Source organism: Hyposmocoma kahamanoa, unplaced genomic scaffold (assembly GCF_003589595.1).
Source record: "Hyposmocoma kahamanoa isolate Upper Pololo Valley unplaced genomic scaffold, ASM358959v1 94, whole genome shotgun sequence".
Lineage (NCBI taxonomy): Eukaryota > Metazoa > Arthropoda > Insecta > Lepidoptera > Cosmopterigidae > Hyposmocoma > Hyposmocoma kahamanoa.
The window spans coordinates 4,503,995-4,524,163 of NW_020654878.1; the positions used below are offsets into that span (position 1 = coordinate 4,503,995).

The 20,169-nt window shown below is 36.8% G+C and overlaps 1 protein-coding gene across 1 annotated transcript; it reads left to right on the top strand.

Annotated features, from left to right (window-relative positions):
* Positions 1–450: 450 nt before the first annotated feature.
* Positions 451–16,093, top strand: LOC113237968 (neuropeptide CCHamide-2-like). Its single transcript, XM_026474685.1, has 11 exons — positions 451–522; positions 3,996–4,074; positions 6,209–6,214; positions 6,695–6,724; positions 9,843–9,901; positions 10,472–10,586; positions 11,732–11,764; positions 12,849–12,887; positions 14,341–14,373; positions 15,528–15,550; positions 16,034–16,093. Exons 2-11 carry the CDS (start codon positions 4,005–4,007, stop codon positions 16,091–16,093), a joined length of 468 nt encoding a protein of 155 aa, XP_026330470.1. The 5' UTR covers positions 451–522; positions 3,996–4,004.
* Positions 16,094–20,169: the final 4,076 nt, after the last annotated feature.

The window sequence follows — 20,169 nt, forward strand, 5'->3', positions numbered from 1 at the left end:
TTTACGACGTCGTTCAATAGTTGCTATAGACATTTGCTAGTCAATTACCTTAAGGATATTATTTCAATTTGAATATTTTCCAAAATACGTCACATAACGTGCCCAACACATGAACACGAGTAAATAGATTCAAGCGTTACTTTGCAAAAGTCCATGTTAAACAAAATATTTGGTTTTGGGTATATTTTAAAATAATTGGGTATATTTTTGATGGTTGTGATTGTGACTACAGTTGCGTTTGTGTTATTTGTTTCATTAATTGCATGCTGAGGGAAAAATTAATTGCATGGAAAATATTCAATACGTACGGACTAATTTACACACAAGAGCAAAGTAATTTCACTTTTTGTTTAACGATCAAGTGTGTAATAGTGAATTTTATAATATATGGTTAGAGTTTAAAAGTCATGGCGAGGCGCACTATATACATATATATGTCGCGTTAATAAAATTGCCCCAGTAACGCATTTCTATTGCCATTTACGAAGTTGGAGTTTCATGAGTTAAAATAGAAGAAGTACTGTAAGTTATTTCAAGTTTTATCCGTACTTGTAATAAGGTTTGCTTATATGTATGTGTTGGATGTATAAAAAGTTTTGTTAGTGTGTGCATGGTCTCATACATTCTTCGGTATACATCTGTGCACACGGGGACCTATTTTAGCTATGTGCCGCACTTTAGTTTCAACACGTAGTAACTCTCATTTTATTTTACGTAGTACGTTACTAACTGTCCACCGATATAATGCGCAGCGGGAAGTGAGCATGCCTACAGCTCCGGTACCTATCAGGAAAATAGGGAGGGCGCTGTACGTGCACCCGGATCGACTCACCTAAGGACGAGCGAGACGTGCGTCGTTGAAGTGATTTAAAGTGCATCTCTTGCAGTGTCACTCACAGCTTTAAATTGCAAAGATCTGAGGGGCACTGCCACTGCGCCCGTCACCCTGAGACATAAATTGACAACTCCCATATGAATATGTCTGTAATTTCATCAGATCCCTTGGCCTTCAAAACTGGGACGCAATAATGCTAACATACTGCTTGGCGGCAGAAGTAGGTAAGATGGCAGTACTTCCCTGGACGAACTCTTGAAGTCCCTGCAAACGGGCTGATCTGGGGATAGGACCTAACCGGGTAGGACTCTGTGCGGGCTTATTTGCACAAATTATAGTGCCCTTCCGTATAGTCAAGAGGTTGATACTTTCGGGGTGTAGTCTCTCCGGCAAGACCAGAGTACAGCGGGCGTGCGGGCCAAGCCTTCCGCCAGTGATACGCCTTCAAGAGCGTCTCTGCTGGACCCGCTCCTGATTATGAACTCGCCGGGGTTTATGAGGCAAGTATTGCCCTGGACGAAGTTTTTACTGCTACATAAGTGACTTGTGTAGAGGCTTTAGAAAAATGTTTTAGTGACTAAATTGCGGATTACAGAACTCGTCCTAGGATATGTTAGGTACATTATGTATATTATGTATGCAGTGTTTTGTACTTAACTATAGATACCCATAAATAGGTCAAATAAAAGCAAGTAGAAGTCAGTATGTATTATAGTAAACCTTTGTCCAGTCTTCATTTCGAAGTAACAACAACTTTCATTTAACACGTCAAAACAATTAGGACAGTATATTTGTCCTTTAAAACTTGCTTCCGAAGCAATTTATGTTAATCAAATATAGATTAAATGCTAGAATGTAATATAATATGGTTATAAGAGTATTATTTATTGTAAGCTTTGGTGGTAGTTTAGTGGAAATTTATCATGAGCTTTTCGGTGAAGGAAAACATTTTGATGAACCCTGCACTTCGAAGAAGGTTCACAACCGTCGGAAAACGTGAAGTCCCCAAGCAGTATTGGGCCAGCGTGGCAGACTATGCAGTGGGATATGCTACTCAGAGTGGGATGTGTAAACGGGCTGATGGTTTATGACGATGTAAATTTTTTCGACAAAAATATGGGATTGTTTGTGGTTGCATTCAATAGAAGAGAGAGAGCGGGAGAGAGATTTGCACAGAATTCATAGAGACGACTGCAATGCAATTTATGTTACGTACATTGCGCGCAAACGTGTGTCTTGTTTTGGTATGTATCCAACACAAGACACAATGTACGCGCAAACCATGAACGCCCCGTTGAACGCACCACGGTTCTGAATTTGCGGCCTAAGGCATCTTCGGTGGCTTGCTCGGAGTTTTATACCAATTTCATTTACAATTTTATAAATAGCTTACTTTTAAAGAAAGTTATTCCTGAAAAAAGCATTTTAGACTTAATTTTAGGTATCCCACAAACAGAAAGCGGACACGTGCTCATTCGTATCACGTTCGCGTTTTGCTTTTAATATAGGATTATATACAGGATTCATAGGATTTCAGAAAAACGGAGTGAACGCGATTTGCGTGATCGAGTTATTATTATTATTATTAGAGTGGCTTCATTCGGCCTCTCATCACTGCGACCATCAGCTGATCTATTGTGATCACCACTAATTACAGTTCAGAGCCAAGGCCGACAGCATTGAAGAACTGAATTACATTTCCTAGCTCCGACAGATTTTATGTGCTCTGGTAGTGGCATTTGCCTTCCCAGTATGCAGCTACGTACGCCCATCAGTGGGTTACATTAGATGAGAAGATGAAACAGGAGTTTCATCCATCTCGTGGCAGAATCTACACTCTCTATTATGTCTCTGCCCAATATTTGACATGTGCTTGTTCAAGTCATAGTATCATGTTAAGACTCTAGTGAGCTTTCTGGTGCTATTCCTGTCCAAGGACAGAGCTTCTCATGCCTGCTTACAGTGGTGGGCACTATAGGCAGGTATGAGAAGACCTGTGCCCTGCAGCCACACTTCTCGGGAGACAGGTGTGCTCTCGTTCAGTAGAGAGAGCTTTGCCAGGATGTATGCTATCCCTACAAAGAGTTCAGGTTCTGTAAAGGTTTCCCTAGCACCAGCTTTTGCCAGTTCGTCTGCTGCCTCATTTCCCTCGACGTCAGAGTGACCTGGATTCCAGCGCAGGACCATTTTATTCCTTTTCCCGAGAGCATTCAGTATAGTCGCACAGTTCTCTACTATCCTCGATGTTTGGGTTACTGAAGTTAGTGCATTTGGAGCGGCTTGACTATCTGAGTTTATGTAAATATACTTGATAACGTGGCCTCTCTTCAGGTTCAAATCCGCAAGCAATTATGGCGTGATCGAATTACCGCCATCAGTTTATCTTATTAATAGTAAAATCGTTTCGTTGCGTCTCGAACTTCCGTAGTCGAAAGTATTGACTGGCTCTTAAATGGGATGATGATGATGATAAATATTACTTAATACAAAGATCGAACAGACAGAAACAGCCTTTCGGTCCAGCTGAACCCCAACTAACGTGTTACGGAACGAGTCAGCAAACTTTAGGATGTTCTATATGTGCTTGTTGGAGGTCTTTGTTTCTGGCTTTAATGGCTTGTTTGTCGTAGTGTTTTGTATTAAGAATTATAACACTAATGATTTAATATCATGGTAGTATAACATCGTGATGTTCGATAAAATTAATATTAAAATTTTATTTTTTATTTTTGACGACCTCAGTGGTCGAATGACTTGCACACCGGCTTTCGTAGTGTCGCCATCACCGAGGTCCCGCGTTCGATCCCCGGCCGGGTCAGTGTAGAAAACTAAATTTTCTATATTGTCGGGTCTGGGTGTTTGTGGTACCGTCTTTGTTACCGATTTCCATGAGACAAGTGCTTTGGCTACTTAATTTGGGATCAGAGCAACGTATGTGATGTTGTCTAATATTTGTTTATATATTTATTTATTTTTTAGCTCTGGAACGTAACGACATACTTACTCGTCTCACACACGTGCCTTACTTATCGTACTGACTATGGGATAAATGAAATTTTATTAAGCGTATTATTTAAGAAATTCCGCTGATTATCTGAAGTAAATAAATAAATCTTAATACTGAATTATTAGTATTGAAAAACATGTATATTTGTTGTAGCGCGTAACTATGACACACTTCTGGATAACAGTCGTATTCGTTGCCGTTCTGTTCATGACACAGGAAGTCAGCGCCAAGCGTGAGTTTACCTTTATTTAAAATATGCTTTGGTTTTAAGAGCCTTTTGAACAAGAAAACTAACGCAAGCTGTGTACGCTTTTGTGTATGTACCCGTGTGATGTGTATGGGAATACGATACACCTTGCTAGCGACTGGACATTATTCAGAGTCTAAATGCGTCTGAATCAAATGTACGTACACGCTCCTTGCGTTCTTGTGACCACGCGCGCCGCGCGGCTTGACCTATTGGCTCGGTCCGCCCGTACCTTTCACAGTGCTTTCTCTAGCATCTAGCGTCTGTTTGCGATTTCGACGTTTGGATTCATCCGCTCGTAGTCGTTTCGGCACTGTGAAGGGGAAAACGCCAAGACCCGCGCACCCGCATCCGCCGCCACGACCGCACCTGCACTCTGAATGAGCCCTAAGGCCTATTCACCGTATACTATACGATATACACTTTTCAAATGGCTTTAATATCGTTTGTAAAAAAATAAATCCTGAAATAAAGCCAGTGTTCCTCATCATCGACCCAAGCAAAATGAACCGTATTAGTATGGGAAAAATTTGAATTCCAGCAGAGGTAGACTTAATTTGAACACTAAATTGCTGTTTAAACTGGATAAAAATTAAGATGTGCATATTTCCATAGTTTTGGTAATTAGCGCAATCTCGATCGTCAGTGATTGAATGAATGCCATGACTGCCACACAATTGAAAACTCTATTGACATTAACAAATATTGTCATAATTGCAATATGATCTCAGTGGAGTCTAAGTGAGACTCCACTTTCGAATTACAATGACGAATGGTATTAAGAAAGTTGGTAGAATTGGGGCCCATGGGCCCTACCATACCCTTTCCAAAAACAATCTTATTTCAATGGAAGCTTAAAGTAATCTTATTATAATATTACTCATATTGGTACCATGACAAACCTGTCAACCAAGTAATGTATTATTGCTAAAGTGATTGAAAGAATGAATGATTTCCCAATATTGTCTATTCGTTACTCAAAATAGGAAAGAAATAACGCTATATGAACTATGTAATGCCATCTCTTTCTTTTTTGATGTTCCGAACTGTCTTATCTTAGTATAATGTTTAAGTACTTAATGTTATTTACATTCAGAGAATTTTAACTGTTAAAAAAAGAAAAGTACGAGTATGTTATAGTAAAGTCTATTAAAAGTACGTTGTTTTCAATTATTTTTCCGCATTTTCATGAAGAAAAATAAATAAAACAAGCCGAGTTTTGATTGTCACGTTGTGAATTCGGAATTATAGTCTAGTGTGAACTGTTAGTATCGCAAAGGAGTTTTACGAAATAAACATCGCGTATTTTTATTTGAATTATAATGAGAACTTATTTCCTATGCTCTACAATTAAATAAAAAAATAAACAATATATTGAAGATATATAAGTAAATAAATAAGTTCAACTTAACTTGTAATCACTACAAATCACTACAACACATTTAGACAATAAATTCGAAAATAATATTGTTTTCATTGCATCCGTGTAACTATTTTAAGATTGTTAAATTTGACATAAGAGCAATATTACTTTAACGTTAAAATCGCGTTATAGTACGAACTGAGTGAATGAATAGTCACAAAGTAGTTTTAACATTATAGTAAGCTTACTTTAAGCGCGTCATGGTACTAAAAGTCAATGTAAGGACAAATAAAGTAATGTTGTTTTAAGAGGTTGTGGTGGGCCTGGTCGGCGGTATCTTTTCACTTTCTTTGCGAAGTTGGTTTCGCCAGACGGCGGACGGCAAAAGTCCTCCTTCATAAAGATCGACAGATGTTAATTTGGTACTCTCACCACAAATTAATTAAAATGAACATTGTGGCGAGACCCCAACTGCTCGAACCTCAGAGCAGCATTGCGTGGTGTGCGGAGGAAATGAATTTGCCGTTGCTACCACCACGCCGTCCGGTGAAATCAATTTCGTAAAGAAAGCGAAAAGATACCGCCGACCTGGACCCCAATTCTACCAATTTTTTTTTAAACCATTGGTCATTATAATTCCCAAGTGAGACTCCACGAGATTATATTGCTATTATCACAATATTTGTTATTCTGCTAAAATCTAGTTGCAATGCAATCACAGACTGAAGATTTAAAACTATTGATTCCCTTTTTCAGATATTGGTAAGTGTTTACTATTTACCTGGTTCTGATATTAGTTGGACATAGTTTAAATAGAACGGCGACCACGTCAAGGCAAACTTAGTGTAGGATGATGGACGAACGACCTGAGAAAGGTGGCTGGCAGTGGCTGGATGCGAGCGGCACAGCGGCCTTACTCTCGAAGCGCGAAATCCGTACTTATGGTCATTTTCGAGTTTCGATTGGGGCTAGAATTAAGAATATATGACAACGCGATTTGATAGTTCGGACGGGCCCGTATTTTCCTTCACGGACTTCGTGAGTAGTTCCGTAGGTCATCTGCAATGGGAAAACGGCCGTAACTACAGATTTTGTGCTTCGAGAGTAGGACCCCGGGACCGGGAGAGTTGTCGTACTCAGGGGTGGCTTATGTCCAGCAGTGGATGCGTGTAAGCTGATGATGATAGTTTAAATATTTGGAGTTCAAACGACGTGATTTGCAATGCAATTTTCCTTCACAAGGTCGTAATGGAGAACCCACAGTTATTGAAAGTAAGTAATATAAGTAAGTATGCATTTCTTTTCTTGTTTAATAATGTTTTACGGCTGAAATTCTGGTTGCTATTTAAGAAAATGACAACTCATTCAAATGTAAATTAATGTCACTTCTGAGATATGGGTACCTACTGCTACAGTGTGAGAGACTTCATGGTCTCTCCTCACATCATCAACGTCTCTCAATAAGATGAGTTGAAAGAAGTGATGAACGCTTCAAGTCTTTCATAACGTAATGTGTCTATTTTCAGAATCTTCAGTTTTTTCGTTTTTTTTTTAATTCGAGAGTACTATTAATTTGCTACACCACGACGAGATATGTTTGTACTTAGTACTTACCTGTGTAATACCTGTAAATAATAGGAATTAGTGACTTTTTTTTATATAACATCAAGTGACGTGACGAACAAGTCGTGCGCCTGATGGTAAGCTATACGCCTGTCCATAACAGGTACAGTGCCACTCAGAGTTAAAAATACCAAATGGGCCTTATATCACTTTTAAATATCAACTCCCGTTTGCACTCAAATCACAAAGTAGAAAGCTGAAATACACACATCAACACTGTCTAGGGATATTTTAGTTTTTCATGGCTTGCAAAGAAACTACGAAAAAGTTTTTGAAACGTTCTTATATCAAAATGCGCAGTATTTTGTAATCTGACAGAAAATTTGATAAAATTTTTTTTTATTAATTAAATTTTTATTGAATTGATATTCAATTATTTTTTGGGAAATTACTCCACTAGTTTGTTATAATTATTAATACAAAGGTTGAACACTCAGAAAAAATTCCTTCGATCCGGTCGGATTCGAACCGACGTCTTCTTGCATACCGTGCCAGACGCTATACCAACTAAGCCACGGAACGAACCAACGGACCTCACGAATTTTTCTATGTGCTTGCGTCGTGTCTTTGTACTTGGTCTTTCAACGACTTTTTAGTCGTAGCGCCATCTATGAGAAATGTATGACAAACTTATTTTTATATTCAGATTTATTTGTATATATAGATTTTTTATTTTTTTTATATTTATTTTTAATGACTCTTATGGTAAAAATAGAAAAAGTTAACTTTGTACTAAAATAAGAACTTCTGTTTTTGGTTTTTAAAGAGAAAAATTAAATGAAACAATTAATGTGTTACAAAATACAATTTAATAATCTGTAAAAGCACCGCGGATGTTTATCACACATCTGCAACGATTGTGCATACTCAAAATGAGGTTATCAATATCTCTTTGTGGGATAAGGTTCCAGGTTCGACGAAGATGCATAAAAAGTTGATTTTCTGTCACCAGATTTTCGGGAAAATTTCAAAAAGCCCTTCGTTGGAGCATGGCTCACGCGTGCTCAATCGGATTTAAATCCGGGGACTGGGCGGGCCAGTCCAGTGTCTCAACATTATGTTGCTGCAGCTATTGCCTTACTATTCGAGCTGTGTGAGGGCGGGAATTATCATGCATAACCATAAAGTCCTGGCCCATTTGCAACCGATGTGGTGGGACTACAGATTCCAGCACCTCAGTAAGATATTTTGCGGTAGTTAAATTGCCCTGCACGCAAATGAGGTCAGTTCTCCCTCCTAGGCGTACTCCTGCTCAAACCATAATTGTTCCATCTTAATATTGATGATTTTATCTGAGGATTTTGCAGGCGTTTCGTATGTCCAGGTGTTCGTGAAATGCATATTCTTCGTGTATCTGGTTGGAAGCCGAACACACATAACACCCTAGACCATTGTCGATTGTTCCAAGCCAAATGTTCATTTGCCCACTGTAATCTTCGACCGCGATTGCCTCGTCGTAGTGCTGGAACCCGAAGTGGTCTACAAGCATGTAGGTTGACTTCGTGCAGTCTCCTCCTCACAGTTTGGACGCTCATTAGGACCTGGTGTTCCGGTTGAAGCTTTAAAACCAATTGCCTAGCCGTAACGTTAGGTTGTCTCTTTGCTGTAACTTGTAGAAATCGGTTTTGTCTTGCGGTAGTCACTCGACTATTTTCTATATCGCTCAATCATGACACTTTGACTGGTGCCTATGGGATCAGCAACGTTGCACTGGATCGCGCCGGCTTCTAGCATGCCTACGGCTCTCAACATCTCTTCTTTAGTTAAATGTCGGCATTCCTACCATATTCCAATATATATTCCAAACTGCCTCCGTGGCCGAACGGTTACCATACCGGACTGCCACGCAGAGGTCCCCGGGTTCGATTCCCGGGCCGGGAGAAATATTTGTATGGCCTACATTTATTTCTCTCGTGAGTTTGGGTGTAATTTGTGGTTGTCTATGTGTGTGTCCATGGCATCCGCGACACAGGGTTTCCCTAGTGTGGGGCTATGTTGAGTGTGTGCGTTATTATTCCATAGTATAGAAATAACCACCAGTAATAATGCAGTTAATAAAATTGTGAAAAGAAATTAAATTGCGTTTAAAAACAATTTAATCTTTAAGTCACACAGAGGAAAACAAACTATCGTAACAAAGTTAACAAAATACTATCGCATCCGTTGTTTTTTTGTTTTAAATTTGAATTTAGAATATAGAAAAAATGTGCTAGGAACAAATTGACGTTTAAATCTTTTTGATATGATCAGTCCTTTTGGAGTTATTCTAATAAACGTGAAATATTCCTAGACAGTGTTGATGTGTGTAATACAGCGCCAACATTTGACCTATGTGTACGTCTCCGTATATACCAAAAAATATTCTTTATTTATTGTAATAAACAATATCTCTAACAATGGGGGCTGTTCCATTGGGTGGAGTGGGAAACACGGCAAGGATCTAATTACAAAACAAATGGAATCACATTTCACTGGTAATAATTAAATGTGTAATTTTTCAATTTTCTTAATTTTGACGTCAAACTTTGACGATACCCGTCAACTGTTTCGAATTCAGGCTGGCCAATCGGAGCGCAGTTGTCACCGCAATGATGTGGCAGAATAGTTTTCAAACAAATTAAATGACATTTCGTCTCTATTTCTGGTTACATTTTCTATGAGATAGGGTTACATAATATTTGTGATTTTTTTTTCTCACCATGGGATTTAGTTTACTTGATATAAAAAGTATTTGATACTTATAATAAATTGTTCGCTTTTATTGCAGACGACTGTAAAGAATATGGGCATTTGTGCCTAGGCGTGGCTGGCAAGAAATCGGTGAATGTAAGTAAGTTATAATTTTATTTTAAAATATCGCGTTTACCGAACTGAAATTAAATTCGAATTGTAGCTTGTCATGTCCATTTTTTAATATTCTTAGAACCAGCGTTAACTTTGACGACATATCACAACTTGACTCTATTTATTCCTGCAAAACTTCCTACACGACAGTTAACAATATTGTATATTACGTAACAATATTGTATTTGTAGCCGTTAGAGCTCCTTGTGAAAGAGTTCATCCAGGGAAGTACTGTTACCTTACCTATTTCTATTTGCCGGCAGTAATGCTCCCATTACTGCATTCTAGTTTAGAAGGGTAAGGGTGCTGGTGAAATTACAGGCACATGAGACTATCAATTTATGTCTCGGGGTGATGGGTGGGCTGTAGCAGTGCCCCTCAAATCTTTGTGTTTTAAAGCTCTGAGCAGCTTCAACTGTTATGGACAGGCGTGTCGTTTATCAGCAGGCGCACGACTAGTTCGTCCCGCCACTTTATATCATAAAAAAGTAACATTCAACGCAGTGTTTTGTAATTTAGGGAATAAAACTTAATGTTATTTTCTACCAATAGTCATCGAAAATGAAATCCGAAATCTCGACCTCTCAACCCTCGGGTTATCTTGATCAAGAGGAGACTACACCGAAGCCGGACTATCCCAACTCTGAATATGGTTTACTGCCGAAAGGTGAGTATATGATTTGTGTTAGAAATGGGCGTCAGTATTTCCTGAAAGAGGATTACGTATTTGTTTACTAGTAATCTAGTGTAAGACACCCTTTCCATCTTTAGATTAACTGAATGACGGTCTAAAAAGGCAGACGGTTTTGGCTGAGTTGATACCTCCAATGAACGCTACGTCAACTTAATCTTTGCACGTGTTCTTTTTATTTGGTTTTTTGTTTCTTTTTTCACATAATTCCTTTTTTTTTTTTTCGAATTTTGTTTTTTGTTTCTTTATGTTTTTTCACAAAATTGGGGGAGCATAATATTAGTAAATAATTATGGCTGTTTACAAAAATAACAGAAAATTACCAAAAAAATAAACTTGCGTAGTTTTCATAGGATGTATCGAAATAAAGAAAGCACAAATTTATATTAATAATGTATCCAACACAACATGTCTTTGGTTAACTTCTTTAAATATTAATTAATTTTTTATTGAATTGACATTCAATTATTTTTTGTGAAATTACTCCACTAGTTTGTTATAATTATTAATGCAAAGATCGAACACTCAGAAAAAACACTCAGAAAAAATTCCTTCGATCCGGTCGGATTCGAACCGACGTCTTCTTGCATACCGTGCCAGACGCTATACCAACTAAGCCACGGAACGAACCAACGGACCTCACGAATTTTTCTATGTGCTTGCGTCGAGTCTTTGTACTTGGTCTTTCAACGACTTTTTTTCTTTAAATATATTAATACTTTCTGTTCGTTTAGAGGCTAAGCATTATATTTTTACGTAAATCGATTGTATGGGACTCATCGATACAGGCTTGCCTAGTGTGGGGACCGCGGTAATCATAAAAATTGTTGCTGTCATTCTGTCAAATAAACTTTATTATATTTTTATTGTTTATTTTTATCCGTTTTAAATAGCACAAAATAGAGCACAAAATTATCTTTTAAATACAGTTAAAATTAGTTAACATGTTCGACGTATTGGAACTTACCCTAACGACGCATAGCCGAAATATCATTAAACATTTTAAATATTCTAAAATTGGATTATCGTTTCATTTAATATTTAAAAAAAAATTGTCGCAAAAATATTCGCAGACGGCAGATTTCATAAAGTTATTATAATGTTATTTTTCATCTACTTAGGTAACGGGCAAATCGACTCGCGGTCAAAAGCTGGTAATAAATACTTGTAATTTTACATTTTTGCGATAATACGAAACTTCTGCAATTTATAAAGTGAAAGACTAATTTTAAATACAGGCATGTTTAATGTTTCCACTTACTAGAGTATTCCAAAGTTAGAAAATGAATCGAGTTCTTAGGTTATCGCGATTGTTATACAAACGAAATGAAACTATTTAAATATAAATCGCGTATATTTGTTTTTTCAAACAAACCAACGTTTAGGGCCCTTTATGGGAAAATTTAAACATAAGATATTTAGGAAATGAAACTATTTTTCCGGATTTAAATCGCGTATATTTGTTTTTTCCAAACAAATCAACGTTTCGGGCCCTTTACGGGTCCCATGGTCATGGTTGACTGAGGTGGTACAGTCATCAACCAGTTATGTCTAATATTAATGCAAAACACTCTATTTTTTCACTATAGTTACAAAAGTTATTAATTAAATACCTTATTTTTAATTTTACAAAGAATCATTCCAATTTACGCTGCATTACGTTTTACAAATTATTTTATTGAATGAATTTTTATTAAGTTAAATTTATTATTAATGAATAATAGAAATTACATTATGTATATTAAAACATATTAATTAGTACTGCAATCTTTGGAATTTTTCATCAGAGGAAATACTGGATCCCAAACTGGTGGTACGGAGAAACTATCTTCCCTGTTGAAATTACCTGGAAACTACTGGAGAAGTGGACATGTAAAGGGCCCGAAACGTTGGTTTGTTTGGAAAAAATAAATACACGCGATTTAAATTCGGAAAAATAGTTTCATTTTCTATGTGTAACAATCTCGAAAACCTAAGAACTCGATATAAAGTATTTAATTAATAACTTTTGTAAAAATAGTGGTTTTTATTAATTTTCGACATAACTGGTAGATGACTTTATCATCTCAGTCAGCCGTGACCATAAGACCTGTAAAGGGACCGAAACGTTGGTTTTTTTTTTTGAAAAAGCAAACATTTTGATTCGAAAAAATAGTTTTATTTCCTTAGCATACATATTTTTAAATTTATGTTTGTTTGTCTTTGTAAATATTTTTGTTCGTTTTTTATACAATTTAGCACTGAGACGTAAGAAGCTACATTTTAAGGGTACAAAGGGTGAGTAGTTGGAGATGATATTAAAACGTATTAAATTAATATATTATATTACAGTCTCCTTTATTGAATTTAGTATCAATATTTGTACATATTTGGAAAACTGCGCTCGAGAAATCTTTAGCGTGAAATGAGCATTTGATGTCCCGATATTCTCGACCAGTGCTGTGAAGACACTGTCGTCGGTTGGTAGGATGTTATCACGTCATAAACAACCAATGAGATTTAGCGAGTATGACGCGAAGCGCATTCAAATAAAGAATCATACAACAGTGTTTATCTTTTTTTTTAAATGATAGTAAATTACTACGTTACTCCTCGAATCTTGAGAAGAATAGACTGTGCAAAGTGTTATATATTAGTTCACAAAGTAGCAAAGTAATTATCCTTATACATATTATCTTACCTAATAACGCATAGAAACCTAGCCCGCACACGCTAAGTGAGGCAAATTGAAGCGCTCTCAAAGGGCCTACACGAGCGGGCGGGCCTTCAGTGCTCAAGGTCAACTTGCACCGTGAACAGCTCCAGAATTTTAGCTAAAAATGACGAAATGTGCGGTAAATGTGTGTAGAAATACGTCAGACAAACATAAAATAGATACTAACATCACATTCCACAAGGAAGTCACGCGTTTCAACTTGTATTTTTATATAAATATTCACTAAAACCGAAAATTAACCTACTACTAAAACTAGCATACATGAATTTGATTTTTGCCTCACTTTTGACAACTGTCAAACGTAAACTAAATACTAACTAACTAAACGTAAACGTAAATGTAAACGAACTCGTTTGATATGAAACTATCATTCTATGCGTTATTATTCTAAGACTATTATAAAAAAAAAAGCTAAAACACTTGTGTTATGGAAACGGAAAACAACGACAGTACCACAAACACGCAGACCCGAGACAATATAGAAAGATAGTTTTTCTACATTGACGCGGGCAGGGATCGAACCCGGGACCTCAGAGATGGCGATATCATGAAAACCGGTGTGGAAACCACTGGACCATGGAGGTCGTCATATTACTATGAATTTCGGCAACGTAATGCCTGCATTTTTTTTATATATAATATCAACTGACGGGACGAATAAGTCGTGCGCCTGATGGTAAGCTACACGCCTGTCCATAACAGTTTTAGTGCCACTCAGAACTTTAAATGCAAAGACCTGAAGGGCATTGCCACTGAGGCCGTGACACTGACACATAAGTTGATAAGTCCCGTGTGCCTGTAATTTCACTAGCATGCTTACCCTTTAAAACCGGAACACAGTAATGCTGACATTACTGCTTGGCGACAGAAATAGATAAAGTGACAGTGCTACCCTGAACAAACTCTTTCACAGCTCTATTGTTGAATGTATTTTTTTTTCAAACGTGCCAAACTAAATATTACTTAATAGTCAGATGTTACTTAAATTAACACATTGTATATTTATTTGCCTAGGTCCCTGGGCAAAGACGCGCTTTCGACACAAAAGTAATAAATTGTTTTAATTATTAATAAAAAATAATGCTTATTATAAGTATTTAAGTATGGATTACAACTTTCAAAGCCAAAGCCTTCCATACTGCCCTCCTTATCATAGGTAACGTAAAAATAATCGAATTGTTATCGAAAATGAGATATTAATATTGGAATAAACGAGACCTACAACCCCCTATAAGCAGATTTTTTTATATCTTATTTAGTTTTAGTTTTATTGTTAAGCAAAATCAGCGGAATTTACATTTTTTATTAGCAAAAAACACTAAAAACTTTAGGTGCCAATATTTCGATAGTTACCGAAATGCACATGCGTTAGTTATGACAGGAAGGGCAGTAGAACTGCCTCTGTGGCCGTTACCATGCCGGTCTGGCACGCAGAGCTCCCGGGTTCGATTCCTGAGCCGAGTGAAATACTTGTACGGCCTACATTTGATTCTCTCGTAAATTCGAAAACCTCCTTACGTTGTTTCTGGCCGCCTTTTTGGCTCTTCAAGTGTAATACCTGGCAATTAAAGCTTAGAATATAATTTAGAGAACCCTTTTTACTATAATAAAGGCATAATCATAGACTGTCATGTAATTATTTCTAGTAATTCTGTTTTTTGTGCCTAAGGTTGCCTGAGGTTCAAAGGTTTACATTAACGGATGTTACGAGCTTTGTGACTTTAGTTAAAGCTATGTCTGTGTCCATGGCACCCGCGATAAGTACACCGATTACCGATAAGAACCGGATTTCCCTAGCGCGGGGCTATGAGTGTGTGCTTTATATTATATTATTATTAAATCCAACTCAAGGAAGGAAATAGTACATTAAATTGTATAATAACTGCCAGCCCTCTGTCAAGCTTTGGTTTTTGTACATTTATAAAGCGTACGACAGTGGAGTGGTATTCCCTGCCTGTAGACTTGTTCCCCGAACGATATAACACGGACCTTTTCAAGGAAAGAGTGAAAAGGTATTATATACATGAGCATGCTCTATCATTCACATCAGATGAGATGGAGGTCAAATGTTTTGAAATAATAAGCTAATGTTATTTTAAAAATATACATATGAATATAATTATAGACATAATGTCTACTTCATGCTTCTACATATAGCGATTTTGTTTTGTCTGATTGATATATATAACTCTAATTTTCAGCGAAAAAACCATTGGTAAAATGGGTGAGTATTAACAACATGTATACTTATCCTTTTCTAATCAGATTAAAATGGACTTTTCGCCATTTTCAAATGAAAGGGTGAAAATGAAAAAAAAAACAATAATTCAACAGACGTAATCACAAGACAAGAAGGAATCAAATAATCAAGTTGCGAATTTCACTTTCAAGACGATAAACGTTTTGCATCGTTTATAACCGACTTAAAAAAAGGGGAAGTTCTCAATTCGACTGTCATTTGATGATTCTTTTTTGTTGGAAAGGGAATAAATACCTCAGAGTGGTTCCAGTCAAATTTGAAGAAAGTATTCCACCTCCAAGAGTGACAAATTAGGGAATGACCCCGGTCTATTGGATTTCACTCACGGACAGTGAGTGAAACGGATTAACCAATTTCAATAAAACTTGGAATGTAGATGTGATTCCACAAAATTTTGAGGTCAGGTTTTTTTTAATGACAATGTTATAATTATTTTATTGTACACAGGGAAAAACGAACAAACCTTCTAAATGGAAAAAAAACACAAAAGGTACAACTTACTACTGAATTTATCTCTCAAAAGATCTGAAAGTAGCTAATGTTAAAAAATTACAATTTCATATTCATGTAAAATTTGTAAAATACGGGCATACTTCCATTGCATGGACGATCAAATGTGACAACAATCTTGAAGTCATCGTTATCATTATCATCATCGGTTGTCATTTATGTACATCCCACTGCTGGGCACGGGTCTCCTCTCAGGTGAGGCTTTAGGAACTAGTCCCCCACGCTGGCCGAATGCGGGTTGGTGACTTCACACGCTTTCCGAGTGTTGTGAACCTTTTTTGATGTCGAGGTTTCATCGCGACGTTATCCTTCGCCGAAAAGCTCAAGAGCAGAATCGAAATATTAATAGTGAATACTATGTAACAGGGTAATTTGAATAGAAAAGTAGAAAAAAGTCAAGCTGGCTGCAAAAATCATAGACACATTTTATAGGCACAGCGTATGAATTTATTTTGGTGTTGATGGTGTCCAGGGAGTGCTATCGCATTTGGAAAACAAACCTAAATATGCAAACTACTCTACATATACAGGATATATATATACATATATATGTATATGTATGTATATAATACTAACAACCTCGCAGGACTGTGTTACTAACATCATACGCAACAACTTTCGTCCCATGATTTTTAATAATTTATCCGTTTTTACTTTCATACAAAAATTAAAATATTTAAATAATGGATCCCTCGATCGTGATAATTCTGTGCAAAACGCAGGAGTCGTCGGAGAGGGCGCTTGCACATTTGAACTTACTACCTTACTACCAAATAGAGATGTAAAAAGTGTCAGATAGAGTAAAAAAAAAAGTTTTTGGTATTTTTATCACGTTTCGTCTCGGTTCTGCAAGGTTGTTACTATTTTAAAAATAACCCAGTATATATATTTTTTCCTTGTGATTTCTTGTGTTAAGTTAACATACGTGCTTTCAAATTTTTTTTTTTGTGGTAGTCTGCGTTGAAATTTTTTTATCTCCCCTAACCTATGATGTAAGGTTCCATCCATTCACGCTGTACAAATTTGTGTATTTATTCTATTCACATATTTCTACGTGACCAAATTATTATTATATTTAGCTATCTATTCTTAGTCGTTTAAGGTGACACTTGTGATTAAAAATATGCAACAAGGTGCAACACTTTTGCCACTTTGTTTTGTAGTGCTGAAACGACGAAATAGTTGGTTGAGATAACAATGGGGTCGTTTTAATGATTTTTTTAATTTTGATGCTTCCAATTCTTCCAAATCTAGAAAATTCGGACCTACTTTGTATGTCGCTTGTACACTAAGTCCGATTCGAGTCTCAGAAAATACGAATATCGCTTCTACGCCTAGAGACAAAATGATTCCTGTGATATTTCGGAGCGTCGTTTCTCGGATTCGGAACTGGGGAGCTACTCTCGATCTCCGTCCGAAACAATTACTGTCAAATATGTAATATCCGACAAAATTAAAAGACAAGTATCCAGTATGAAGCTTCATTCGCATCACGCGTCTTTTCATTTGGTCAAGTATTGCTTATTTGGCAGTAATTGTTCCGGACGGATGTCGAACGGAGATCGAGAGTAGACCCCCTGACACGAATAGGACGTAATGACTTAACTTAGCTTTTTAACTGCCTATGTGGCCGAACGGTTACCATACCGGACTGCCACGCAGAGGTCCCCGGTCGATTCCCGGGCCGGGAGAAATATTTGTATGGCCTACATTTATTTCTCTCGTGAGTTTGGGTGTAATTTGTGGTTGTCTATGTGTGTGTCCATGGCACCCGCGACACAGGGTTTCCCTAGTGCGGGGCTATGTTGAGTGTGTGCGTTATTATTATTATTATTATTATTATTATTATTAATGAGCAAACACTCGCATGAGTTTCAAATGTCATTCGCAATAAAAAACGCTATTTAGATAATAATGTCGTTTATGATAAGTAGGCGGTCATGCCTCGATATTTATAATTGAAAAATTTCAAATCCAGAATGATATATGGTACTTATTGATCAAAGCAGTCACTCATACGCTACAAAACAACAAAAATATTACGGAAAATTGAATTACAACAATGATGAACAAATATGCAATTTAATAATGCTATTCACAGTCGGTAGCTGCATTAAGTTTTGTGCAAGGGTCTTTACGCGTTGAGACTAATTACACGGCCTTTAATGTAACAGAATAGGTTCAAGCATCTTGAACGTGATTGCTACGGCGCTGCGCAGATGGAGCAACTTTGATCATCGAATTTCGGCAAGTGGTAACCCGCAACTGGCTGTTAATGACGTTTTTCATATAATTTCAAGAAACCGCGCAGACGTAGCAACTTCACTTGAGAGTTTCGGCAATCGACTACAGTTTTCAATTGCCGAAATGCGTGATTAAATAAATTTTTAAATTGCCTTAACTAGAAACTTGTAAATTTGTACCGGTTGTCTCCAGTTGCCAGTTTCCGCAACTGGCAACCGCAACTCGTGAAGCAATTTTACTCCCTCCCTGTCCCCCGCAGCGTCAGTCTTGACCGTGGATTTCGAAAGTTTATTTGAAATTGCGGCATCCGTCAACTACGCCTTTTAGTTGCTACAACCGGCAACCTTTAATGGAAACTTGTAAAAAGTTGCCAGTTGCGTCAACTAAAGTTGTTCCATCTGCGGAGCGCCTTTTTTTTTTTTTTTTTTTTTTTGATTTTTGATTTGACTGCCCGTCGTCTCGGCATTTTGTACATTGCGGCAGTGTTCATATAAATAATTTTAATAATAATGCTATTTAGAATTCAATAATATAATTTGTCTGATAATTTGTTTGTAAATTAAGTTGTAGTATTCTCGAAATTTATAATGTAATTTATTTATTTATTTAATTTGTTTTTTTTTTGTGTTGATCAATAGATGTTATAAAGTTATTAAAACCATATTATTCTAATTTGAATGTAACTAACCATAGTATAAGTAGCTAAACTAACACCAGTGATTCAAGTTGGCACAAATAACAGAGTTTATTACTATTTACATGAAAGTTAATTAAACACGGTTTTTAATTGCAACATAGTGTAGGGTTAGCACTCTACACTATCGCAATTACATTTATATCATTACTGCTGTGGCATTCTCTTGTGTATAAATTTCTTGTTGAACATATAAAGTTAGCTTAGTTAGATTGAAGAGTAACAATAGATTCTATTGCAGGAGTGTTCAACCATGACGAAACCGCTAGGGAACAACTAAAAAACAAGCTTAGAAACGTCATCAAACTTTGGGTAAGTCATTGAAATAAACTTTCAAGTTTTTCACACATCATTTGAATTTAATATCGGGACTTAATCCTGTACTAATATATTTTATTTACCTCGATGTTTCGGACGTGTGGTAACGTGCATAGTCTCGAAGGAACTAAAGACGTGGGTGTCACCATAATTTTAAATAATGATAACCAAGTGCCGGTAGTTAGAAAAACTCACACGGCTAGAAGATGGTGACACCCATAGGTTACTGGGTCACATATTATTGAAGGCGGTCCGAACCAGGCGGTGTACTCCCGTTCTCACAAAAAAACAATTACTGTCAAATAAGTAATAATCGACCAAATCAAAAGATCAAGAAGGAAGTTTCTTTCGCATCATGCGTCCTTTAATTTGGTATAGTATTATTTACTTGTCACTAATTGTGTCAAATGGATGTCAGCCGGAGAACGGGAATAGACCCCCTGATGGCATTCGCTTCCATTCCGTTCTGTGACAATAGAAATTACGACTCATCCGAAGAACAGAGTCCGATGTGATTATACAGCGAAAATAGGATATACACGTCATAATCTCGTTATTCGAACTAAGACTTATCTTCTATAGATAAGTCTTAGTTCGAATGTTTTCAGAATTTTTGTATCTTATTTCGTTTCGGGAATATATAATAATAATTTCAGTACAGAGTACTAAAAAAACCGACCTCAAAAGTACGTGGAATAACATATAATTACCAAGTTTTATTGAAATCGGTTACCGGAAAGTGCGCAAACCCGGATTCATCTCCTAGTTCGCCACTATACGGGACTTGACACAGGAGATAATAAAAATCGGTTCTCAC